The 27,768-nt window shown below is 45.0% G+C and overlaps 1 protein-coding gene across 2 annotated transcripts in view; it reads right to left on the bottom strand.

The window, feature by feature from the left end:
• MTCL2 (microtubule crosslinking factor 2) overlaps positions 1 to 27,768 on the bottom strand; it is a 103,308-nt gene that overhangs the window by 61,436 nt on the left and 14,104 nt on the right. For both annotated transcript variants that reach the window (XM_066624099.1, XM_066624098.1), the window contains exon 2: positions 6,774 to 6,998. In XM_066624099.1, coding sequence (XP_066480196.1) covers positions 6,774 to 6,971 — 198 coding nt within the window. In that variant the 5' untranslated portion in view covers positions 6,972 to 6,998. The remainder of the gene's footprint in view (positions 1 to 6,773; positions 6,999 to 27,768) is intronic.

Below are 27,768 nucleotides of genomic sequence, written 5' to 3'. Positions count from 1 at the left end.
CACATTTCTGAATTCTGGATGCTGCTTCCAATTCAACCTATTCCAATATAACAAAACATCAGCTGTGGTGCTCATACTCAGACCTGGCCGGATACAGGTGCATGCATGTGAGCGCACAGCAGGTAAGTAATTTATAACACAATCCTATACAGGTTTACTCAGAAGTAAATCTCATTGTGTTCAGTGGGATTTACTCCCAGGAAAGAGTGTACAGGCTTGTAGCATTAGCCCATTGGTGGTTGTGATCCTAGGAAACTTCACACACAGATTTCATCTACAGGAAGTCCTAACTGCAGAAGAGCAGCTTCTGAAGTGGAGAAAGCACATATACAAAGTCACAGTGCATCAACATGTTCGTGACCTACTCATGTTAGGATGGCAGAAACCTCTGGAATCTAACTCCATTGCCACAGATGGCTTCATGCAGGATTAGGCAAATTCATGGAGGAGGAGAAGTCATCAATGACAATGTAGAACCTTCAAGTTCAGAAAGAATATCTCATTGAATATCACTTGCAGGGTGAAGGGACAGCAATATCAGAGGATGGTTTTTGCCTTCAAGTTAACATAGCACCAGCTTGCTTTCTCTCATATGCCTCTGAATTTAGAGAGAAATAGTAGGATATGACCCAGGTACATTTTATAACCTGATCCTAAACTAAATCCCTGCACAGCAATGCAGCAATCTCATCTCACTCCAGTGCTTCTCACAACAAGAACACATTTTACAGGAACCCAACAGATATGGGTGGTGGCTATATTTATTCTTAAACACCTGTGTGCAAGAGTATCCTCTTAATTATAGAGCAGTTAAGCATAGGATGCTAGGGTGGAGACTGTCGCCAGTCACTCATGGCATGCATCATTTCCAGGATCAGTCATTTTTTGGTGCCTGGGGCACTTGGCAGCGGATCTGCTCTTTTGTGTAAAAGGCCTCCACTTGGCTCAGTCTCAGATTTTGCTCAGCTTCTCACTGCAATGATACAAAAGCAAAGTCTCCAAAAAGTGATCTGCCAATGTAAGTGGAGAAACTGCCGCACCTACTCTCGAAAAGCAGGGGCGAGAAAAGACAGGAGCTAGAGCACAAAGCTGAAACTGAAGGTTCCAGACAGGAGATAATCAGCAGTGCTGCATACTGATTCTTCAAGGAGTAACAGGGTGCTTCAGGGGGCGACGGGGTGAGTGTTGGGGAAGGAAGGGGTGAATTTGGCAGCATTCAAATCAAATCAAATCAAAACCTTTATTGGCATTAACAATAAAACCAGGATGTTGAACAGAGAATTTACCATGTACATTAGGTTCAACTTCTTGAGACAATTCTTGAATACATACAATAAAAGTACAATTCTTGAATACATACAATAAAAGTACTTTGCCATGATAGTTAAACTCTCATTTCTACTGGTTAGTAAATGTCTAACCACATCATTTTCAGACCCGCTAAAAGACTTTTAAAAGGGTATAAATAATGGCTCTGATAAATAGATCAGAATAGTAATCACAGTTTAATAAAATACGAGGGAGTGTCTCAATAGAACCTGAACCACAACAACATACTTTGGATTGTTGAGCACTGAACCTGGCTTTCATTTGAGGGGAAAGCGTTGAATCTGGCTAGGGAAAACACTCTGCACTCCTTTGGTTTTGTTAGAAAATTTAAATAGTTGCTGGCAGCATTCACATACACCTGTTCTTATCCCCCATTTTTTGGCCTGCATAGCCCCATTGCTCTCCTTGAACTTACACCAGTTACATAACAGGTATAGTTCTGAAGGGACTCAGGTCATCAGGAGGCCTATAGAGAGGTAAGGCTCTCACAGGCTTCCTAGTTCTCCACCACCACCACAGCATGCACCTCTGTGGCATGCTACATGATATGGAGTAGCAGGGGAGATGATTGGGCTTCCTCTTACTGCTTAGGAACCTATCTTATTTCACTTGCTGCCATTCCAGAGAACAAATGTAACACAAACGCCAGATCTCTGCCACCTGTAATAAAATGGCAGAATTCCACCTGTTCTCAAGTCTAAGCATAACCATGGAGAATCACGTGAGCCTCTGTGGAATTACAAGTGGCACTGCCAACTCCTTTGGTGAACTTACAGGTTCACGATTAACTGGAAAGAGGAGAACATGGAATTTGCAAGGCATCTAAATCCACTGCTTGGAGCTTATCACGTTTTTCAGTCAATGTTTTTTGTGCAGGATGTTTATGCAAGTCACCCTTAGGGAATGTTCAAGGGCTGAAGCTCTGAAGTCAAAATATTTCCACTTCTGTAAGCATGGAAAAAAGAATCCCAAAGATGCAGGCACCTCAGTCTGGTTCATCAAAAAGCCTAATTTGCCGAGTTCTTTCTTTTCTCATTCCCCCATGCTCAGCCACCTAAATACTTATCTTAAACATTCTTTTCCTTCCCTGTCCAGCTCCAACTGCTTTTGCTTCTGCCCCAGATGAATGCCTCTATCAGGCAAAAGAATGGTGGCCAAGGGACCACAGCAAGAGAAGAGCCATGACAGGCAATGAAAGAAGACACATTCCTCCTACAGAGCATGTTGCTGTGCAATGCCAAGAAAGTGCCACACTCAAGCAGTACATGCATGACCCAGCTGGTCGCTACATCATCATGAGCTATCAAAGACCCTGGAGTGGCTCAAGGGAGGGTCTTTCTCTCTTTGGTCAGCTGCTAAGCACCATGACTGTAAACTGAGCTAACAAAAGAACATATCACTCTGACTAATCCTCCCCAGCTCATCTCCAGAAACCTAAAGCCTGTGCTATACAGAAAAAGACAGCAAACTGGAATAGGAATCAAGACAGAAAAGCAGGTACAAGCAGAAGTTTGGTTACAATTGAAAGTAGGCTGTCTTACGAAACCAGGTTCCAAACCAGTAATAGCTGTGAAATGCACTGCGGTGGCCTGGGACAAATCCATATTTTTCAGTTTCAAACTTTCACCTACCCACACAAAGCTTTCAGAGGTAAAACCAACTCTTATGTCCACATGGCAAGTATGGGATTTCAGAACCCTTGCAAGGTTCTACAAAGTACATCATTAAATTTATTCACCAAAGCAGAGGGCTAGAGCTTACCAGCCAAGACCCTGCAGTGTGTGCAACCAGCACCAGCAAATACTCAACCCCTTTCCAAAAATACCAGGGCAGTCAATTCAATACAACACAGGAACTAGGCTGGAACTAAGAGTTAAAGGAAATCTACTCCCAACAGCAGTTCAAGCAGATAAAGTTTCAGATATTGCACCAACTGCACTTGGACCAGAAAGCACCAACTTTCTGATGCAACTTTTTTGTGCCTTAAGAAGAACTAAACCAACAAAACAAAGTTTGACATCAAGGATACTCAAATTCTGCAACAAGAAAAGATTATTCCTAGGACACGTAAATGTAAATGTTATTGAGCCATTGGGGAATAGTGATCATGCTGCGATCCATTTCGATATGCATGTTGGGGGAAGAATACCGGGCAAATCTCTAACAAAAACCCTTGACTTCCAACGAGCAGACTTCCCTCAAATGAGGAGGCTGGTTAGGTTGAAAGGGAACGTAAAAAGAGTCCAATCTCTCCAGAGTGCATGGAGGCTGCTTAAAACAACAGTAATAGAGGCCCAGCGGAAGTGTAAACCGCAAAGGAAGAAGGGCTCGACTAAGTCCAGGAGGGCGCCCGCATGGCTAACAAATCAAGTTAGAGAGGCTGTAAAGGGCAAGGAAGCTTCCTTCCATAAATGGAAGTCTTGCCCTAATGAGGGGAATAAAAAGGAACATAAACTGTGGCAAAAGGAATGTAAGACGGTGATACAGGAGGCCAAGAGAGACTATGAGGAACACATGGCCAGCAACATTAAGGGGAAAAATAAAAGCTTCTTCAAATATGTTAGAAACAGGAAACCCGCCAGAGAATCGGTTGGCCCTCTGGATGGTGAAGGAGGGAAAGGGGAGATAAAAGGAGACTTAGAGATGGCAGAGAAATTAAATGAGTTCTTTGCATCTGTCTTCACGGCAGAAGACCTCGGGCAGATACCACTGCCCAAACGGCCGTTCCTGACCAAGGAATTAAGTCAGATAGAGGTTAAAAGAGAAGATGTTTCAGACCTCATTGATAAATTAAAGATCAATAAGTCACCGGGCCCTGATGGCATCCACCCAAGAGTTATTAAGGAATTGAAGAATGAAGTTGCTGATCTCTTGACTAAAATATGCAACTTGTCCCTCAAAACGGCCACGGTGCCAGAGGATTGGAGGATAGCAAATGTCACGCCTATCTTTAAAAAGGGAAAGAGGGGGGACCCGGGAAACTATAGGCTGGTCAGTCTAACATCTGTAACGGGTAAGATGGTGGAATGCCTCATCAAAGTCAGAATCTCAAAACGCATAGATGAACAAGCATAGATGAGGAAGAATCAACATGGCTTCTGTAAGGCCAAGTCTTGCCTCATGAACCTTTTATAATTCTTTGAAAAGGTCAACAGGCATGTGGATGTGGGAGAACCCGTGGACATTATATATTTGGACTTTCAGAAGACGTTCGACACAGTCCCTCACCAAAGGCTACTGAAAAAACTCCACAGTCAGGGAATTAGAGGGCAGGTCCTCTCCTGGACTTGAAGACCAAGAAACAGAAAGTAGGTGTCAATGGGCAATTTTCACAATGGAGAGACGTGAAAAGTAGTGTACCCCAAGAATCTGTCCTGGGACTGGTGCTTTTCAACCTGTTCATAAATGGCCTGGAGACAGGATTGAGCAGTCTGGTGGCTAAGTTTGCAGACGACACCAAACTTTTCCAAGTGGTGAAGACCAGAAGTGATTGTGAGGAGCTCTAGAAGGATCTCTCCAAACTGGCAGAATGGGCAGCAAAATGGTAGATGTGTTTCAATGTAAGTAAGTGTAAAGTCATGCACATTGGGGCAAAAAATCAAAACTTCACATATAGGCTGATGGGATTTGAGCTGTCTGTGACAGATCCGGAGAGAGATCCTGGGGTGGTTGTGGACAGGTCAATGGAAGTGTTGACCCAATGTGTGGCAGCAGTAAAGAAGGCCAATTCTATGCTTGGGATCATTAGGAAAGGTATTGAGAACAAAACGGCTAATATTATAATGCTGTTGTATAAATCTTTGGTAAGGCCACACCTGGAGTATTGCGTCCAGTTCTGGTCGCCACATTTCAAAAAGGATATAGTAGAAATGGAAAAGGTGCAAAACAGAGCGACTGAGATGATTACTGGGCTGGTGCACCTTCCTTATGAGGAAAGGCTAAGGCGTTTGGGCCTCTTCAGGACGCCTGAGGGGGAACATGATTGAGACATACAAAATTATGCATGGGAAGGATAAAGTGGATAGAGAGAGGCTCTTTACACTCTCACATAACACCAGAACCAGGGGACATCCACTAAAATTGAGTGTTGGGAGAGTTAGAACAGACAAAAGAAAATATTTCTTTACTCAGTGTGTGGTTGGTCTGTAGAACTTCATGCCACAGGATGTGGTGACAGCATCTGGCCTGGATGCCTTTAAAAGGGGATTGGACACGTTTCTGGAGGAAAAATCCATTACGGGTTACAAGCCATTATGTGTATGTGTAACCTCCTGATTTTAGAAATGGGCTATGTCAGAATGGCAGATGCAAGGGAAGGCATACAGGTCTCTTGTTATCTGGTGTGCTCCCTGGAGCATTGGGTGGGCCACTGTGAGATACAGGAAGCTGGACTAGATGGACCTATGGCCTGATCCAGTGGGGCTGTTCTTATGTCCTTATGACATTTGTATATTAGGTGAATTAATAATCACGTCACATGGACAGGACCTTGCCCCAAGGGGCTCAACCCTCAAAAGTAGACAGAAAGGAGACAAGAAAAAAGAGAGAGAGAAGTGGAGGCAGCACAAGAATATGTGGCCATTGGTAAATGCTTATTTTCCATATTTTATTCTGTTTTTGTTCATCACGGGGATAAGTGGGGACCGCATCATGGGGACCGCTATGTAGAACTGGAATCCTGCCATTCCCTTCCAACCCACCCTATTATTATTATTATTATTATTATTATTATTATTATTATTAACAACAGTATTTATATGCCGCTTTTCGACTAAAAGTTCACAAAGTGGTTTAGAGAGAAAAATCAAACAACTAAATGGCACCCTGTCCCAAAAGGGCTCACAATCTAAAAAGATGCAAAAGAATACCAGCAGACAGCAACTAGAACAGACACTGCTGGGGTGAGGTGGGCCAGTTACTCTCCCCCTGCTAAAAAAAGGAGCAGCCACTTGAAAAAAATTAGCCTCTTACCCAATTAGCAGGGGTTTTCTTACCCAATTAGCAGGGGTTTCTGCTACACTATCTGACTTCTGAGATCTCATTCAACGTTGCTGACACACTTCCAAACCTATTCTGAAAGGTAAGAGTTCATATGCCATTTAGCACTAGATCTCAGTCAAGGCAAGACATTTGCAAGTCATTTTTCCCCAAAGATCTATTCAAGCCACATTAAATACCTCAGAGAAGGTACAGAGACAGAACAAATGCTTTGCATGTAGAAGATCTCAAGTTCAATCCCTGATGGCTGGTTAAATTATATGTATTGATTTAAGATATATAAGATAAAGAAGCCCACTACTTAAGGCACTGGACAGCCGCTGATAAGCAGCATTAGATCACATGGACCAAAGATCTGAAAAATATAAAGCAGCTCTGTTTATTCCAAGGCCAGTCAAATGTCTTCTCTCTTGTGACAGAGGGAAGACTTGGATGCATAGATTTACCTTGACGTCTTGTTCAAGGCTGTGGATGAGCTCTCCATCCACCTGGCCAGTCTGTGCCACCCGAAGGCTGCGCCTCTCTGCCTTACGCAGGCGGTACTGCAAGATGCGGCAGGTCTTACTAGCTTGGTCAAGCTGTTGGCGGAGCTCCTGCAGCTGGTACACATCTTCTTCCATGTAGACATCTCTCATCTCCAGCATCTCAGCACGTAGTTCTTCTATCTCATCCTGAGGAAGACAGACACAATGCTCAAAGACTGGTCAAGGCAAACATCACAAAGTCCATAGGTTCTAACCTACCAACATTTGCACAAGGTCTTCATAGATTATCCTTGCTGGTGGGTCTTTTATAATTATACAATTACTTTAAAATCCCACTATCAACCTCTCATTCTTTCCTACTGCCTTTTCAGATGCAGAGCCCAATCCTATCTCCCCTCCCCCCTACCAGTGCCATGTAAAAAAAAGGCATGCAGTATCTAGCATGGAGGGGATTGGAGGTTTCAGAAAGGGGGTTTAAATCCCCTTACCCCTCCATTAGCCTCCTGTGCTACAATGGGTCTCCTTGGACCTGTGGCAGCAATTTCACTGGTATATATCCAAGGAGGCAAAGGGGGCCCGGAAGTTTGAAAATAGGAAAACGGATCCAGCAGGCACCACCACCGCTGAATTCACCCCCTCCCACAGTCTCCCCACATCCACATTCCTCCTCTTAAGAACATAAGAACAGCCCCACTGGATCAGGCCATAGGCCCATCTAGTCCAGCTTCCTGTATCTCACAGCGGCCCACCAAATACCCCAGGGAGCACACCAGATAACAAGAGACCTGCGTCCTGGTGCCCTCCCTTGCATCTGGCATTCTGACATAGCCCATTTCTAAAATCAGGAGGTTGCACATACGCATCATGGCTTGTAACCCGTAATGGATTTTTCCTCCAGAAACTTTTCCAATCCCCTTTTAAAGGCGTCCAGGCCTTTAATTTTGTATGTCTCAATCATGTCCCACCTCAGGCATCTCTTTTCTAGGCTGAAGAGGCCCAAACGCCGTAGCCTTTCCTCATAAGGAAGGTGCCCCAGCCCCGTAATCATCTTAGTCACTCTCTTTTGCACCTTTTCCATTTCCACTATGTCTTTTTTGAGATGTGGCGACCAGAACTGGACACAATACTCCAGGTGTGGCCTTACCAAAGATTTGTACAACAGCATTATATTAGCCGTTTTGTTCTCAATACCTTTCCTAATGATCCCAAGCATAGAATTGGCCTTCTTTACTGCCGCCGCACATTGAGTCAACACTTTCATTGACCTGTCTCTTCCTTGTCCCATTTCGCCCCCTCCCTGCTGCTGCCATACCTGCTCCTGTGGCAGTGCTCCCAAAATGGCCACCAATGGTGTGCTCCACACTCCACCAGCTGCCATTTTATAACAGCAGAACTCTGTGTGCACGCCAGGCCAACCCTAGATAGAATTGGGCTGAAAGTGCCACAATCCTTCCCCCAACAAACCAAGCCATTTTGTTAATATCCCTTTTTATCTCTGCGGGGAAAATTTCAAAGATGAGATGCCAGCACAAAAAAAGGTCCTCTCTCCTGGAAACATCTGCCTCACTTCTGAAGGTGAGAGAATCTGGAAAAGGACCTTGGAAGGTGATCCTAGGACCCAATTCTATCGGGTCAGTGCCAGCCCTCTGCAGACACTGTCGCAAACGTGCTGTAAGTTCAGCACAGGCACCAGCTCAGCACCAGTCTGCGCTCAGCCAGTGCTGGATGGAGGTCTATCGTACCTCATCCATAGCTTGTTCCTTGCTCCAGGTGGCAGAGTGGTGAGTGGTGGCAGGGGGAAGGCAGAGCGGGGGGGAAGGAGTAGGGTGAGATCAATGGCACGAAAGAGTCGGCACAGAGTCGAGTAGCTTGGGTCTTCCTCCAAGGAGCAGGTGGCAGCTGCCTAGCATCCACTGGATGCAGGGGTAGTCATTTTGGCACCACTGTTCCTCTGGGCGCCAGGCAGCTCGGGATTGGGCTGCCCATTGCTACAAAGGTGCATATGGGAAAAGTTTGTCTTTCAGATCAGGTCTCTCTCAAATCCAGACTACAAAGCCTTCTGTTATAGGGGATAGACAAATACACAGAGATTTGCTCTCCCAATGGTCTCCTCTAATATATATACAGTTGAGATGTGGAGGCTTCATTATATGATAAATAACTATGCACACATCTCCTCTATTCTGAGACAAAGTACAGAATACTGTCCTGTCTACCCTCCAGAACATGGAATGGCCTTGGACACTCTACATGTGTTAAATACACATATTCCATTCACATACTGTCTTGTCTTTCTGAATGCAGGCTGTCAGTGCTAAAGTCTATAAAGAGAACAGGGTTTTCTAACATCTACTGGTGCATTTTTCCCTATGAATGATCCATGCTAAAGATAAGGAAACCTACACACCTGCTATTCTTCTGTGCAAGGGAAAAACTCTCCACAAATACATGTAAATTATCAATGCAATCCTGGTGCAGCCTGCCAGCCCCCCAGGAACGTTATTATTATTAATTATTAACAGTATTTATATACTGCTTTTCAACAAAAGTTCACAAAGTGGTTTACAAAGAAATCAAATAACTAATGGCTCAAATGTTTCAAGGCAATGCTGAGATAAACCACTCCCACTGCACTTTCCAGATCACTACAGATGTAATTCAGAACTACATTTGAGCAAGGAGTGATGGGTAGTATTAACAACTTTAAATCCACCATTAACAGAGAAAAGATTGGGGGAAACCCAATTTGGAAGGCTCTGAAACCACCCAACAATAGAGAGCAGCCTGCCAATGCCAATTAGATTAGAAGCAAATGCATGGTGTGCACAAGCTGCAAAGTGAGGCTGAAAAGTCTACCTGGGTTACTACATCACAAGAGAAAAGCCAGCCAGGATCCCTGATTTTTGTCTGCATACCTGCAGCATTGTCAAAATTGGTCATGTGCTTCCTGAATCTTCCCTCAAATAATAGGAAGCCTCAAGTACTCTGTCTCAGCATGCCTCTCTTTTGTTGAGCTAGAAAAAGACTGCAGACTTGAGCTCCAAACTGGCTGCTATAAAACATTATCAGCACATGAGAAAAACACACCACAAATGACAAGATCTGTTTTGCCATGGGTGAAGCTTTCTCCCCTTGCATGAGACAGTTCTATCCTCCCTCTGTAAGCCCCTGGGTCTTTGCTGTGATTCAGGGGTCCTGGCTGGCTTTTCTCTTGTGGTATGGTAACCCGGGAAGCCTTAGAAGCAAATGATTCCCCAGGGACAGACATCCTCGGCCTCTTCTGAGTTCAGAAGCCCCTCCAGGGGTGAGGAGAGTGCCCCCCCCCCCGATTGCAGGGACAGGCGTTCACCAGTATCCATGGTTTCAGTTATTCACAGGAGATTCCAGAACAGAAACCTGTGGATAAGGGGGCACACCTGTAGAGTACAAATATCAGGTGGCTGACCATGAACTCCACATGTGACAGTACCTCTATGAGGTTCTGCTAATTCATGGACTATGTTAATAAGGAGAGAGGGCTGTTTGAAAAAAGAGTGATCAAGAGCTCTATGGGAGCTCAGGAAACCCAGCAGAAGTAGAGTACAAAGAAAAAATGTTGAGACTCTGAGCGATATGTCAAGTAAAAGAACACTAACTACATTCAACCAACCTGCCCTCCTAGGCCAAGGAAATGAGCAGAAGTACCAACATGAGAAGAAAGGTAGCAGACTGCAAGACCACAGAGAGGCCAGCAGCAAAATAAGCATTTTTTTTTCTCCATTAGCCATGTTCCAGGGTTGGAACTGAATTACCATTGTATTTCCTCAGCTCTGGAAAACTAGCCAGACCTACCCAAAGACTTATATAAACAACCACACTGTCAGAGAGAACAGATACATGCCAGGGCCTCAAGTGAAAAGGAAAAGCCCTTCCATGAGCTCTAGGCAGGGAGAATTAAAAGGAAACAAAACAATAGTATTGTGGGAGATAGAGAAGTCTCTTGGCAGTGAAAGCAAGTGAGTTGCTGGCAAAGTAATACAAACTACTGCTTCAGGATATAGCAGTAGTTGTAGCAAACTGAGCTCTTTCAGTCCAGAATCTGGCAGGAATACCTACCAATGTGCAATGTCTAAGCAGTGGTGGGTCTTGTCGGATTAATTATGAATCTGGTCTTCCAGTAGCAGATTGGCTTCATTTTTACATGTTGTGTTAAGTATGTTCTAAGCACTAACAATGTTTGCCAGGCTCTCTTATTACTCAGGTCTCAAATGACAAAGAGCAGGAGCATATACTCAACTGATTCCACATATTTCCATTCAAGTCTGTTCACAGTGGGTGCGCATGTGCTCACTTTAAAACAACCTACCACTCAGAAAAGCCCCCGGCTGGCACAACATCTGCATGTTCTCAAACCAATCACCCTGCATCAGCGACTTCTAGTTTTTAAGAGTTACGCTCATATTGCCAAGTCTGTGAGCTATTGCATATCGTCGAAAGTTCACTGGGTTACAGGGTTCTAGTCTGAGTTTCACCACCAACTTCCTAAGAAATTTGCAGATCATCAATGTGTATTTTAAAATGGACAGAACTAAAACGTTGCATGTTTATGCTAAAGCAGATGAAGGTCCTTTAGGACAGGTTTAGCAGCCAAGCGCTCGCTCGCTCGCTCTCTCTCTCTCTCTCTCTTTCTGTATGCGTACACATGCATATACTTCCTCTAAATCAGGGGTCTTCAAACCCCGGCCCGGGGGCCAGATGTGGCCCGCAGCAAGCCTCTTTCCGGCCCGCAGCCAACCTCTTTTCCCCTGAAAGCCTCTGGCACACTCAACTGAACATGACCAGAACTGTGCTCTGATTGTGTCTGGAAGGTGTTCTGAGGGCCAGAGAGGTTGAATGAATGAGCCCATTCATTCATTTGTTCACTCATCTAAGTTCCATCTCTAATTTATTTATTTAAATTTTATATTTAAATTTTTTTTCTGGCCCTCCACACCACATCAGATATTTGATGTAGCCCTCTGGCCAAAAAGTTTGGAGACCCCTGCTCTAAACCAATTCTCAAAGTAATTTACATAACAAAATAATGAGATTGTTCCGTTCCCTGCCCAAAAGAGGCTGCCCATTTAAAAATCTAGTCTTTAGATTATACCAACCTGAACTACTTTTCCCTCTTCCATTAAAAATGCCTAAGGGTGCAATTTGATATTTAGTGGAAGCTCCCCACTAGTCGTAGTGGAATAGTGGAATCTGACAATAACCTGCATGCAACATCACACAAAAAGTTACCATCCCTACAGAGTATTATATACATTCATTCCGGCTGGACATGCCTAGTCCAACCTGAGACATTTTGATCCCTTGCAGGAAATACAAATGATAACCTCTCCCACTAATGAAAGCTGGGCACAATTCACCAGGAAGTTCACTTGAGCATGCCCCACTGTCATGTCCATCCTCAGTTCCTCTCCATTTTGAAAGAAGCTTGTAGAGAAGACCTACCTAGAGTGGTTCATGTCCATGAGTTAAGTCTCTCCCACTCACTCTGCTGCCCTTAATGACACTCACAATCTGATACCTCATCCAGCCTCGTGGAAGAGGCATTGTACAAAACTACAAGGAGGTACCCTGGGAACATGGAACTCCAATCAAGTTGCAACACTTGCACTCTTTTAATTGGTCCAATACAGAGTGTGTTATTTTTTCTTTCTGTACAGATAGACCAAATTATATCTACTGCCTTCCTACATAAAGGGCACAAGCATTTATCCAGTTCAACAACCAGCACATCACTTTCTCTCACTCGACTCAACCATTAAAACATAAACAGACTTGACAGTCTGGAAGAATAATTCTGATATCATAAAGGCACTCACTGAACACAGAGAACCTGGAGCGAGGGTGGCAAGAGAGATACTTATTTCTATAAATATTTTACAGGGAGATAAAGATGAAACTGTGGGTGGAGATGGGATAGGATTCTCCTCAGTGTGAAGCTCAGGCAGGAGCAATAACTAAACTGAAAAATGTAGGTCAGCAATGGGGGAGATCCTTCCTACTGAACAGATGTATGAAAAGACTGAAGAGACAGCAGCACTTCCCATCAAGATGAGACAAGGTAAAGAACCCTGACTTTTTCTGGTTAAGTTTGCTGCCTGTAGATTGTAATCAAGACAAACACACTGTATTTGTAGGCCTCAATTTGTAAGCCCAGCCTGGACTGCAAAAACCCCTCAAAAAAGCTCATTCAAACCAAACCCAATATAGATTTGATAAGGTAAACCTCACATAAACTGACACAGACCCAATCTATGGCCAACTGGCCATGATGAATGTTCAGTATTTGTATTCTGAAACAAGACTTATTCCAGATGCACAGTGCATGCCTACAGAAGAATATTTATACATACTTATGTTTACATTTTATTGTTCATGAACAGTTGCAGGAGCTACTTTGGACCCTTCCATCAGGGAGTGGGTTTTTTTTATTCCAGTGAATATGATGTTTCATTGTTGAGTGTGGGAGTTTCTTTCTATGGACAGCAAAGTGGAATAAGAGTTCACCATATTTTAGCCCTGGGTTAAACCACTAATACCTAGTGAGCAGAAAATATGTTTTTCCCCATGCACAAAAATGAAAATTGTTACATATCAACATCAGCTATAACACCCCTCCAGCTGATCAACAGGGGAATCCTCCATCCAGCACTATAGACACAGTCAAGTGGTTCAGAACAATAGTGCTGCAAGTTGCTGGCAGAGCAACAAATTGGATGGATCAGGTAAATAAAAAGGAACAAGAAATCCAAGATCACTGCCACACACTGGGCCCAAAAAATAAGACCAGATGGCATACGGAACTGGCTATACTGTAACCCAAGGGAAGATAAGAAATCCCTTGTGCTTGAGCTCACTCCAGCCCATTTGGCTATTGCCAGCAGTATGGGGAATGTTGCTAGTATCCCAGTGTTTGAGCCATCTGTTGCTCTCTGTTTCATGGGCAGTAGCAGCCCTGCATGAGAGCTGAGCTTTCTCATCCATTTCTTTCACAGGCTAATCACACAGCCTACTCCTGAAGGGAGACCTTCAAGCTTTTTCTCATTTGAATTTGAAGGGTGGGAGCAGGTAGATAATTCCCTAGTCCTTTATGGATCAGTGATTTATCTGCTTATGATCTGCAATGGAAAGCCAATCACAGAATGGCACCCATTAGAAGCCTTCCTACTGAGCAAGTGAGCAAAGAGGGTACACAAACAATGGCTTTGCAGTTTGCCTCCCAGCAAGCATGTCAAATCCAATGATGAAATGAGGCATCAGGAACAAGGGCACCAGAGGATTCAGTTCTCTGTGACATCTCAGCAAACTGCAATCACAGAGCAGTCTTCCTCATCCCTCCCACAAACCCCCCTTTGATCTAAATCACATTATGGAAAAAAAAACAAGATCTCACCAATGTTCCTAAAAGCAGAGTAAATACAATTTATACGAGGGTCGCCCAGAAAGTAACGCACCACATTTTTTTTTCTCAGCCTACAGTAATGGTACGAATGCGAAACTTTAGATATACATAATTTGAATTTTCAGGAGTGCGCACACAAATTTTTGGTTTCTTCAGACAGATAGCGCAGCTGCAGCAGTGTTTCGAAATGGCGTCTGTAAGTGATGTACGTTACAAGCAGCGTGTCGTCATTGAATTTCTCACTGCAGAGAAAGAAACTGTTGGGAATATTCACAAACGTTTGTGTACAGTTTATGGAAAATCTGGAGTCGACAGAAGTACGGTTAGTCGCTGGGCACAGAGGGTGAGGCCATTAGAAGGCGGTTCAGCAGAGCTCCAAGATTTGCAGCGTTCGGGGCGGCCATCCATGGCTGTCACACCTGACAGGACGCAGCTTGCTGATGTGCTCATTCACAAGGATCGACGCTTAACGACTAGGCAGTTGGCGCTGAAGCTGTCAATCAGCAAAGGAAGTGTGGATGCAATCATCCGTGCTCTTGATTACTCAAAACTGTGTGCACGATGGGTTCCGCGCTGTCTTACGGTGGACCACAAATCTCTCAGAAAAAACATTTCTTCTGAGTTGCTGAAATGTTTTGAAGATGAGGGGGAAGCGTTCTTGTCCAGGATTGTGACAGGTGATGAAACCTGGGTTCGCCATTTTGAGCCCGAAACAAAACGACAGTCGATGGAATGGCGTCATCCTCAATCTCCACAGAAGAAAAAATTCAAAGCAACTGCTTCCGCCGCTAAGGTCATGATCACTGTGTTTTGGGACTGTGAGGGCGTCATACTCATTGATGTGATGCCAAGAGGTAGCACCATTAATTCTGAAGCTTATGTGAAGACATTAACCAAACTCAAGAGGCGCTTCCAGCGACTTCGGCGCCATAACAACCCAGGCGAATGTTTGATTCAACATGATAACGCTCGGCCTCACACAAGTTTGAGGACTTCGGAACACATCACTAAACAGGGTTGGACTGTGTTACCCCATCCACCCTACAGCCCTGACCTAGCTCCCTCAGACTTCCACTTGTTTGGGCCATTAAAGGATGCCATTCGCGGAAGACATTTTGAGGATGACGAAGAGGTGATTCGCACAGTGCAGAAATGGCTTCATGACCAGAACAAGGAGTGGTACCAACAGGGCATACATGCCCTTGTGTCTCGCTGGAGGAAGGCCATAGAACTGGATGGAGATTACGTGGAAAAATAGGGAGTGTAGAAGAAACATCATTCTTTCTTGTGTGTAAGTTTCATTGTGTTCAATAAATAATTGTTGAAGAAAAAAAATGTGGTGCATTACTTTCTGGGCGACCCTCGTATATGATGGGTTTTTACAAAGGAAATTGTTAACACACTGGCTCACAAAAACATTAAAATCAAACTGTAAACAGGTTGGCTGTAGGCTTTGCTTGAACAACCACTGAAGGTTGCAGTAGCCATGGGAAAGTCTTTGCCATGTTATCTTTGAACCACTTCAGATTGTGCCACTTTCATAATGGTTAGACCAAAGGTTACAAAAGTTCCAGTTCAACTGCATATTATACATACTTTGCAAGTATAAGCATCACTATGTAAGATATCAAATTCCAGTTTTTTAAATATTCTGCATCACCCAACAAAATACATAAGCAAGTAGCACAGCTCACAGAACAGAACTGACATTCCACAAGTGCTTGAATCAGACATGCTTCAGTCTGTGCCCAGCACTGTCAGGAATGATGCCAGATGTTTTGATTCAGTATTCAGGTCTGTTAAAGTTAAGCTCTCACTTTCTTCACATGACCATATGGTGAAATATTTCTTCATAAGCATAAGAAACACTCTTGCAAGGAAGTATCAGATTCCATTTCTTTAAGTAAAAGAATGGTTTTGTAGTCATTCTAGCTCCAAACCATAGATGTGAACATTGAACATAATGGGTTACTCCTTTACCCAATCCCTCAAACTGCCTGACATTTCAACATAGAGCACAATTTATTTTGTTTACCATCACATTCACCATTAAAACGCATGAAAGAGGCAGATGTTACTTTTTTGTCCATGCCATTTTAGGACTTCCTCTTAGGCAAATGTGTACTGAGCACTGGACCTGGATCACAGTCTCAACCAGCACAACCCATCATGTTCAGTGTTCACATCTGTGGCTTGAAGCTGGAATGACTACAAAGGAAGCTCTGAGAAGTATGATCAATTTCCTTCACAACAGCGCTGGGGTGATCTGGCACTCTGGTTGACCCACTTGCTGAGATGAATCTACTACTGTTGCCTCCATGCTCCAAGAGCACCAGGAAAAGGAGCAGCACATCCAGCTGGCCTGGAGCCTCTCAAGTGCCAACTGAAGTTGCCACTAAGCACTGTCAGATGCTGGCTTAGCTTCTCAGAATATTGTGGCAGCCAAGATGGGTTTGGTGTATCACTCCTCTAGCTTAGGCATCTCCCCAGTTGCTCTATCCCAGAGGACCTGCTGAGGAGACAGAGTGCATTCCTCAGACCCTCTTCCACCTCATACAATCATGAGGAGGCAGGGCACTGGGATGACAGGAAGTGCACTCTGGAGCCAACCCTGATTGTTGCACAAATTTACAGGGAGCACAGCATGACCTAAAAATTTAGCCCCACATCACTCACAAGATATGTAATGGCAGAAGAACAGACTGCTGAGGGAAGTGGTAGACTCTCCCTCACTGGAGATCTTCAAGCAGAGGCTCGACAAACACTTGTTGGAGATGCTCTAGGATGTGGTTCTCAAACATTTAGCACCAGGACCCACTTTTTCGAATGATCTGTCGGGACCCACCAGAAGTGGTGACCGGAAGTGACATTATCAAGTGGAAAATTTTTTAACAATCCTGCAATTCTACCTGCAATTCTACCCACACTTACCCAGGAGTAAGTTCATTTACTATCATTGTTATACAGAGTGGCCTGTTAAAAGTATATATCTGTAACATTTTCCCAAATGCAGTCACATACCATGGTAGCATTGTCTAATATATTAAAAATAAAATATTAAAATAAATGGAGACCCACCTGAAATTGGTTCACAACCCACCTAGTGGGTCCAGATCCACAGTTTGAGAAACACTGCTCTAGGAGGATTTCCTGCTAGAGGCAGGAGGTTGGACTAGGTGACCTATTAGGTGCCTTCCAATCTATGATGTGGTCTCTGAAGGAACTGTTATAGCATTTAATACGAGAGCTATTTGGAAAGTAACTTCTGTTTGGCTTTAAAAAAAAAACAAGAATAAAGTAAAACAATTTGATACTGCTCAAAAGTTACATACCATGCCACTTCCACGTAATCTCCACCTGAACTGATGCAATCCTTGTATCCTTGGACAAGCTTTTGTCTCCCTTCCTCAAGAAAGTTGCTGCTGCCTAAGCACATGCATTGACACGCCTCAATTCAGGTGGAATTTATGTGGAAAAGTGCAAGCATGGAATGTAACTTTTGAGCAGTATTAAATTGTTTTCCTTCATTCTTGTTTTTTAAAAAGCCTAACAGAGGATACTTTCTGAATAGCCCTCATAATATGATCAGCTCCTGACTAGTATTCATGATGGGAATCTTGATCAGAAGAGTTGATACTGTATAAAATGACAAGAATCCACACGACAGGTAGTTGTTTAGATCAGAGAGTTCTATGGGGCTGGGTGACAGAGAATTTGTTGCTGAAAGAATTTGTGAAGAAGGTTGCTTATTAAAAAATCTACACTGTCCAGAGCTCTCTATTATTGCACCAAGTCTATGTCAGCAAAAAGGCCTTCATGAACCATGTCTGATCAAGTTTCAATAAGCGACTGTAATTAAAGGCTGTATTATAATACCACTGACCTCTTTTGTAAGGCACTATTATAAAGCTACTTATGGAGCAGAAGCTGGTACAGTAAAGCACAAAAGAGAAGAGTACAGTAATTCAGCCCACCACCAGCATCAAAGCACTGCACCCAGGTATTAGAAGAAGGAGAAAGCCTCTATTCTGAGAACTGCAATAAACAACAAAAGAGGAGGAATTGTTTCCAGGTAGAGCTTGGGGCTAGGGCGGTAGCTCAGTGGTAGAGCACATGCAGAAGGTCCCAGGTTCAATCCCTAGCATCTCCAAGTACAGCTGGGAACCCTGTGTGAAATCCCTCTGTGAAACCCTGGAGAGCTGCTTCTAGTTCAATTCTGAGCTAGATGGGGTAGTGGTCTGACCCAGGATAGGGCAACTATGTCTACTCAAGCCATTTCTGCCCAACACTGCATATATGCAACAGGAACCAAATGTGTACACCTGTGGGTCGGGCAAAAATGGGTTAACGCTGATAGGCATACCTTCAGAAGCCAGAATGCAAAATGATTAACCAAACATTAAATCAGCAGGAGTGATCTTGAACTACAGACTATATGTCCCATCACAACAGCTAAGACAAACTGAGAAAACACTTTACCGATTAAGTTATCCAGACAGTTTGTGCAACAAAGACATTCATATGTAGTATGATGAAGTATGAAGAGACATTCTTAGTGATTGAGTTCATGGTCACAGGGCCCAATCCTATCCAACTTTCCAGTACCGGTGCAACCACAATGCTGACCCAAGGTAAGGGAACATTTGTTCCCTTACTTTGAGGACGCATCTGTGACTGCCTCCCCACAGGAGGCAGTGTATGACCCATTGGCACAGCTGCACCAGCGACGGAAAACTGGACAGAACTGGGCCCACAGATATCTTCCCCCCCCCCCCAACTTCAAGAGATTCACCAGGGCAAAAGCGGCATTCCAGAAAATGATAACGCTTTGATATATGACCTGTTTATTTCAAAAGCTAATGTGGAAAAGGTGCTTGAGATCTAATAATAGGTTTTAGATTCTGAGTTCTTTTGGGACAGGAAGATATTTGATATATTTGATATATAAACTGCACTTTTTTGTTGAAAACCAACATATAAACATTCTAAATAATAACAACATCAACTTACCCTAACAATTATGAGACAAATTCTTTAATAAGCCACTAAAATATCTCTTGAACTACTCTTCAACATAAGAAAACTGTAGATTAGCCTGAAGAATATTTATGAGGAGGGAGAAAAAAGTAATTATGTAAGACGAATCATACAGTACTCTAATTTTATCAAGTGCCACCTTCTTTCTGATGAAATAAGAAAAAGATCCACACTCGTACCTCCCCAATAAGTACAAAACAGGGGTGTCAAACTCATTTTATCCCAGGGGCCACACTGGATTCATGGCATCGGCTGAGGGCCAGTATTGCACATCGTATTTCTATAACAGACATTGACTGTAGAGCGGGTAATCACTATTCACAACCATTGTATGTTATTTGCTATATCCACCTACCCCTACAGTGCTGTTACTCACAACTGAACAATTTTGAAACAATAAAAATAAATAAAAAAGGATCACAGTTGTACCACGATGTGATTGCCGTTTATTTATGTTGCCACTTGCAAGTGACTGCAACCTTCAAAACTGCATTCAAACTGAGCTGAGAACAATACTTTGACTTGTTCATATGAATACAGAAAACAGCAGTTAACAAGAGTAAGGGCACAATCCTAACCAGGTCTACTCAGAAGTAAGTCCTATTTTGTTCAATGGGGCTTACTCTCTGGAAAGTGTGGATAGGATTGCAGCCTAAGAAATGTATTTTGCAGAAATTGGGGCAGACACACATCCACATGACTAGGATTTTTTTTTACAGAAAAAAGCAGGGGAAAAACAACAGGTAGCTGCAGGCAGATTCACCTTTCTCCTTAACAAAGTAGTGGAGAGTGCTTGGAGGCAACCCAAAGGTCAGAAGCACGAAGTGTGCTGGCTGGTGGGCGCAGGAACTCCAAGGGGGATGAGGCAGGAGCACTTGCTGGTGGCTGCAAAGCCCCAAGAGGAGTGAGGCAGGAGCGCTGGTGCAGGGTCAAAGCCCCAAGGAGGAGTACCTGCTGGTGGCTGCAAAGCCCCAAGGCAGGAGAGCTGGTGGGGGGGGAAAGCCCCAAGGAGGGCCTTGCTGGTGGCTGCAAAATCCTGAGGCAGGAGTGCTGGTGCAGGGTGAAGCTCTAAGAAGGAGTACTTGCTGGTGGCTGTGAAGCCCCAAGAGGAGCAAGGTAGGAGCGCAGATCCGCACACCATCACACCTCAGCTGCAGTGGAAAAGCCAACCTCGTGCTTGCGCAAGGCCTTTTATAGGCCTTGCTCAAAGCTCAAAGCCTATAAAAGCCCTTGCACAAACGTGAGGCTGGTATTCCTTCGCTGCTGCTGCTGGAAGAAGCAGCAAAAGCAGCGAAGGAGGCGGCGGTGTTAAGGCAGGCGTGCTCAAAACGTCGATCGCGATCGACCGGTAGCTCGCGAAGCAAAATCCGGTCGATCGCGTGCCAAGCCTCCCGTCCGCCATGTTGAAAGGGGCAGGAAAGAGCCCAGGAGCTTCCTGATTGGCCCGCCATCGCATCCGGGACACTCGGCGGTGCCAGGCCAATCGGGAAGCTCTGGGGCTCTTTCCCGCCCCTTTCAACATGGCGGGCCAATGAACTTCAATGAAGGGCGGGAAAGAGCCCCAGAGCGCCCCCCAGCCCCGCGCTGCTGCCGTAGCTCCTCCCCTGCCTGCTCCCCCTGCCCCCGAGGAGGCGGCACTGCTGCTGAGGCCGGTAAGCCGGGCGGGGGGCATTGGGCCCCCTCCTCCCCTCGCCGCCACCTCCGTCCCCCTCCTGCCCAGCATCCGCAGGTGGCCTCACTCCCTTCCCAGTGCCCAGCTGCATCTCGCTCTTCTCAGGCGCCAGGCGCTACGAGGCTGCGGCCGGCGGGAGGGCGAGCGCCGCCAGAGGACAGGTAAGGGGAGCCCGGGAGGAGGTGCGGCATGGAGCAGGGAGGGCGGTCCTGGCACGCCGGGGTGGCTGCGGCTGCAGTCCTGGCCACTACTCCTTACCTGGGAGTAGCCCCGTTGACTCGGATGGGGCTTGCTTCTGAGTAGATCTGCCTCTGAGGCTGCGGTCCTCTCCTCACTTACCCGGAAGTAAGCCCCATTGACTAGCATGGGACTTGATTCTGAGAAGACACCATAGGGTTGGGCTCTGAGGTTGCAATTCTGTCCACATTTACACAGGAGTAAACCCCACTGACTCTAATGGGACTTACTTCTGAGTAGACATGCATAAGGTTGACCCCAACACGTCTAATTCTGTTATGGCAAATGCTATTATTGTAAAAAAAACTCTGGTAGATCTCCAGGCCTTGCTGAGTTTCCAAGTAGCTCTCGAGCCAAAAAAAGTCTGAGCACCCCTGTGTTAAGGCCTTCTAAGGCCTCAGAACATCATTCTGATGGCCAGGGATGCGGCGCACAGCATCTGCAGCCCTCAGAATTCTTCTCTGGACGCGGCAGAGCGCTGGTCACGATCGGAGCGAGTGGGGGCGGGGTGGCCCTGGAACTCCCCCAGGAGCACACAGGCCGCCCATAAAGGCTCCATGGGCCTTATGCAGCCCATGGGTCGTGCGTTGACACCCCTAGTATAAGAGATTCAGGCAGCCCAAACCTATGTTTCCCAGTGACCACTGGAACAGTGATGCCAAAGCACCTACTGCTACCAGGAAGCTGCCAAGAGTCTCCTTTCATTCCCCTTCCCCGAGGAAAGCGCTGGCCCTGGTAATGGGTCTACTCACGTCTGCACTGGCTGTTTTGCCAGTGCAAATGCAAGAGCCTCCATGTTGAGACCTTTGGGCCCGACAAGGAGATCAGGATCTGGCAGAGCAGGGCTCCGTCAGTTTCATCCCCCTTCTGCTCCAGTCCTGTTCCTGTTCCACCCGCCCCCCCAGAAGCTGCACACTGCCCTGTGGTCTCACTCCCAGCAGCAGCACATCCTCCTGCCGGTACTGGGCCTGATGCCTGACTGACGCGGGCCCAGCACCAGCGCTCCCTACTCTCCAGATGCCGTAAACATGCTTTACTGCATTTTTACAGAACCCAGCACCAGTGCTAGGGCTCAGCACTGGCACTGGGTAAATATAGGATTGGGACCATGGGTCCCACCATGGTGCTAGCACAGTTGCTCCTATTGATGTGTACTGGTCTCACTTTGCTATTCCACTCAACAGCAGGCAGGCAGGCAGGCAGGCAGGCAACAGATGGTGGCACTTTTCTCCAAGGTTCTTACTGTGAACAAGATTCCAAGGAGTGTGACTGCTTTCAGTTACAGCTGAGATTAAATCAATGTTCTTGCTTTAAACCACAGGTTGGGGGGACACACATTTTCAGCTAATTTTTTCACTCTCAAATACTTCATATCTGTATTATTAGGCCTGTTCGTCCTTTACATGGCACAATGATTTGCTAACTGGGCAAAGAGGCACCTTTTCAAGTGGTGGCTCTCTTATATTTAGCAGGGAGAGAGCAACTGTCCCAACTCATCCCAACATAGTGCCCCTCCCACTGGCAGTCACTGCTATTTCCCTTGTGTTTCTTTGCAGATTGTGAGGCTCTTTGGATGGGGAATTATCTTATTCCTTTTGTTATACAAATTGTGTTGATAACTTTTTGGTTGGAAAACAATGCATAAATATCCTTACTACTAAAATAAATGGTTAAAAATTACCATCTCTTGTTTCTTCTTTCTATGAGAAGCCACTTATTCCTTTTTTCCAGATGAGGAACTGATTTATGACTTGCCCAAGGTCAAAATTTGGTTGGTTCAGATGTCACAGCAAACCACGAGTTTCTTGGGATGAAAATAAGCTTTGGCAAGTCTCTGGCTTACATACTCTCTCCCCCTTCCATGCTTCTTCATGAACAAAGGGAGAAAATTAAAAACGTCCATTTGCTGTTTGTAACAAATCATGTTTCTCACTAAGCAAGAATTTAGAAAACTATAGTTTGTGCAAATCAGTTTGTACCAACTTTGTAGCTGGTACAAAACAGGACATCAAATTAGGATCAAACTATGATTTGCAATCCTGATTTGTCCTAATTATTGTTAGTTAACAAACCACAGTTCCCTCTATGGAATGGGAAGGTGGAATTTGTTCTCAAAGTGAATGTGAGCTTTCACTCTCCTGCTGTTGAGGGCAACAGCGGAAAGGGGAAAGCACATAAGCCCACAAATCCCTTAGGTTTATTTATGTAGTGCTAAACCATTCCAATGACTGTCTTTTCCTTCCAAGGTACCATGCCACAATAGCATGAGTTCTCCTTTGTGTATAAATGGCACTGGCCACACAACATTCTATGCAGCTGTAGGATATGTCTGGGATCACCACACATTCTCCACATCAAGTTCAGTGCATAAGGGCCTTCCTCGTGGTCTCTCATCATAGCTCTGCCTAATTACAACAGTGATCCTTAGCCAGAAGGACCACACCTAGCACAGGACACCAATCAGGCTCAGCACCCTGACTGTGGATCCTTCCATAACTTCACAGTGTTTAATGGCATGCTGCACTCCCCCAACCCTGTCAGTGGAGGGGTAGCCCCAGACCAGGGCTGGCAGCCTATCAGTCCCCCTCACACTTAGTTCTTGCACAGGAACTTTTCAACAGCCTGAGCCTCCAGCTGCATCTCACCCTCTCTCTTCAGTTTTCCCTGTAGAGTCCAATTCACTCCTTGTTTCACTTGCGTCTGTGTGGCCTCTTATCTCCTCTTCGGCCCACCCCCTCTGATTCCATTCTCCCTTGCTTCTGACTCTTCCTACCACTCTAAACTCCACCACTTTTGGAAGTTCTGCCTACCTGTCTGGAATGCGCCTCTGTAGTTACACTGGCACTTGGTGATTATGTCATCACCAGTCATGCGCAAAATCCTCAGCCAAGGCCACAGCCGCAAAAGCATGCAAGCATAAATCAGGGCAGGACACCACATTGTCAAAGCATGACATTAGAATGATGTCTCTGTGGGTGTGTGCAGTGGTGATTAAACCAGCTTTTTAGACTTAGAAATCCACAGAGCATTGATTTCTGCCATCTTCAATCAGGTATGCTGCTTCTTACATTGGATTATGTTGCTTTACTGATGGATTTTGAAGTTATGTCTTAATTGAAATGCATTTAATTCATGTATTTATACTCTTAACTGCTTCAGATTTTTGTAAAAAAAAAAAAGAATGGCAGAGTTCAAATTTTAGAAATAAATGGAACATACAAAGTTGCCTTATACCATTGATTTATCTAGACCAGTGTTTCTTAAACTGGGTTGCGAGCCAATTTCAGGTGGGTCCCCATTCATTTCAATATTTTATGTTTAATATATTACACATGATGCTACCATGGCATGTGACTGCATTGGGGAAATGTTACAGAACTGTACTTTTAACAGACTACAGTGGTGCCTCGCATAACGAAATTAATCCGTTCCGCGAGTCCTTTCGTTATGCGAGTTTTTCGTTTTGCGAAGCGCATTTTCCCATAGGAATGCATTGAAATTTAATTAATGCATTCCTATGGGCAAGAAAAGTCAGAACAAAGTCAAATTTGGTTTACAAAGTGTTTATTAAGTGCTCTTTAAAGGCATACATACTGTACAGAGGATTTCAAAAACGGGGGGGATGCTGAGTGGGGAGCTTGAAGGCTGTAATCCTGTGCACACTTTCCTGGGAGCAAGCACAATGGGACTTACTTCTGAGGAGACACGCACAGGATTGTGCTCTAAGCTGGGGAGGACAGAGCAGCTGCACTCAATTGCTTGCTTTTGCCGTGATCGGGGGGGAAACAAGTGAAGGAAATGGGGCAGTGAGAGGGTGAATGAGCGATGGGGGGGATGCTGAGTGGGGAGTTTGAAGGCTGTAATCCTGTGCACACTTTCCTGGGAGCAAGCACAATGGGACTTACTTACATAAACTGACATGAAGATCCTCCCCTTACTAGAGTGGACGGGATCATAAACTGACATGAAGATCCTCCCCTTACTAGGGTGGACGGGATCATAAACTGACATGAAGATCCTCCCCTTACTAGGGTGAATGGGATCATAAACTGACATGAAGATCCTCCCCTTACTAGGGTGAAAGGGATCATAAACTGACATGAAGATCCTCCCCTTACTAGGGTGAACGGGATCAAAAACTGACATGAAGATCCCCCCCTTAAGACAAACCAAAGCAAAACAAAAAAAAATTCGTTTTGCGAAGCGTAGGTCATAAAAATTCGTTGTGCGAGTTACCAAACTTCGCAAAACGCTTTCGTTCTGCGAGTTTTTCGCTGTGCGGGGCATTCATTATGCGAGGTACCACTGTACTTTGTATATGCTTTTAACAATGATAGTCAATGGGACTTACTCCTGGGTAAGTGTGGGTGGGACTGCAGCCTAGGATTGTCAAAAATTTTCTGCGTGATGATGTAACTTCCGGTCATGACATCACTTCTGGTGGGTCCTGACAGATTCTCATTCTAAAAAGTGGGTCCCGGTTTGAGAACCACTGTTCTAGACCATTCTGACAACAGATGAAGGTAAATGTATTTTCCAGCTCTGTTGTCAGAAATCCTTAACTCTGTGTGTACAAAGTTTGTGCTTTATCACTTAGCTATGGTTCCCAGTTGCAAAGAAACTTTTTCCTACACTGAGTAGAGATTCACTTTTAAAAGGTAGTTATGCCCTCACCTTATCTTTTAGCATCTAAGAATTTATACTGAAACAATATTAAGAATACTCCCTGCCTCTCCACCAACAGCGATGTCATCTAGGAACCTTATTACATTAAAAATTGCTAGTTTGGCACTTAAGAAGCACATGCACAAAAACAATATTTTTAGTAAGGGACTTAGGGCCCAATACTATCCAATTTTCCAGGACTTGTGTAGCCAGGCCAATGGGGTGTGCACTGCATCGTGTGGTGGGGAAGCAGTCACAGAGGTGACACAAACTTAGGGGGGTTTGGGGTGCCCATAGTTCTTGGTTCTCGAACCCTAAAGCCCTCAAGGCCCCTCTGCTCAGTAGTACTGCCACCACCCTGTATGTGCCAGTGCCTCAGTCCAGGGACACTGAGACCCTCTAGGCTTAATTCTATGCCTTGCAGGCACTGAACTCTTTCTCCAATTAGAACTTCAGTCCTCAAGTTACTAGACCTCAGTGAGCACTTGGTAGCTTGCTGAACGGCTAGGCAGGATTCTGAACCCTTGTCCCCAACAGACAATGAAACAGCTTAGTAAAAGGTATTTTAGTTTAAGTACATAAGGTTACATAAAGTTACATAAGGCAGCAAATGCTAGAGGCATAAACATCTAGGAAACATATCAGCAATAAAATAATAAAGCTAGCTGACTATGTATCTCTATGTAGATCTTTTAGCTCCAGGGCTATCTATGAGGCCAGGTGCCCATGGTGAACAATGGAGCTCCAAGCGTGCAGGAGGTTGCACCCAAAACTCTGTCTAAGAAGGAACCCGCACACCCCTTGGGGCACTCATTATTATACTTCTTATGCTAATAGTGCTGAGGTGACTTCATACTTATTTAGATTGTCCAATCAGAAACTTTTGAGGACAGAACCTTCTTAAAGTTGGCCTGGTTGCTAGCCCCTCATAGTTCTTTACCCCTCCCAACTGGAGATCCATAGCTGCATTCCATCACGCTTGATCAGGCACCTCTCCGTCTACTAAGGTGTTAAACATTCCAATGGCTTGTAATTCTTGTTATCTGTCCTTTCTGGCCAGCAAAGGAGAGACAACCATCTTTTTGTTTATTTACGCACATTCTTGCAGCTAGGAACTGCTAGCCACTTCTCCGTTACTGACTTAGTTTGGTTCAGGCTTCTACTGCCAACCTGGGCCTAACATGTACATATTCATGACAAGAGTGAATAAGGCCTCCTAAACGTATAGGAACATTTGTTCCCTTACCTTGGAGCTGCATTTCAGTTGCACTGGTAATGGGAAGTTGGATAGGATTGGGCCCTAAGAACCCAATCCTGAGCCTGTCAGCGCTGGCAGTATGAGCATACTGCCGGCACTGGGTTTCACAAATGTGCCATAAGGTACATCTGCAGCACCAGAAGAGGAGGCTCTGCTGGCGCTCCAGCAGTGCCATTTGACAGTAAGTATTAGCAGGGCAGGGGGGAGGTGGGGAGTGGGCAGAATTGGGTGGGGGAGGGCAGGGCGGGGGAAGGAAGCGGAGCAGGACCCACCAAATCCTGAACTCTATGTCGGGCCTTCCATCCTGACACAGAGTCTCTCAAGTCTGTGCCAGCAAAATAGCCACTGCAGACTTGAGAAGCCCCATTGCAGGGCTTGAGGCTTCCCCTGAGAAGACCTCCAGCAGCTGCCACATGGCCACAGGATGCAGCACTAGCCACTTTGGTGCCGCTCCACACAAAAGCAGCACCGCCTTTAGGACTGGGTTCCCTATAGAAATGTCACAAATATTAAAACCTATTTATGCATATATGCCACACACATATTTAATGTATTCTATTACTTTCCTAGGTAATGCCAATTTGCTGTTTCAGATTTTGAAATACCTCCTTGCAAGAGGCCCACCCAGAAGTCCGAACTACAAGGTTTGCTT

The sequence above is a fragment of the Tiliqua scincoides genome, chromosome 4 (genome assembly GCF_035046505.1).
Source record: "Tiliqua scincoides isolate rTilSci1 chromosome 4, rTilSci1.hap2, whole genome shotgun sequence".
Taxonomy (NCBI): Eukaryota; Metazoa; Chordata; class Lepidosauria; order Squamata; family Scincidae; genus Tiliqua; species Tiliqua scincoides.
Note: the sequence above shows the minus strand (reverse complement) of the source record. Positions and strands in the feature narration are given on the sequence as shown.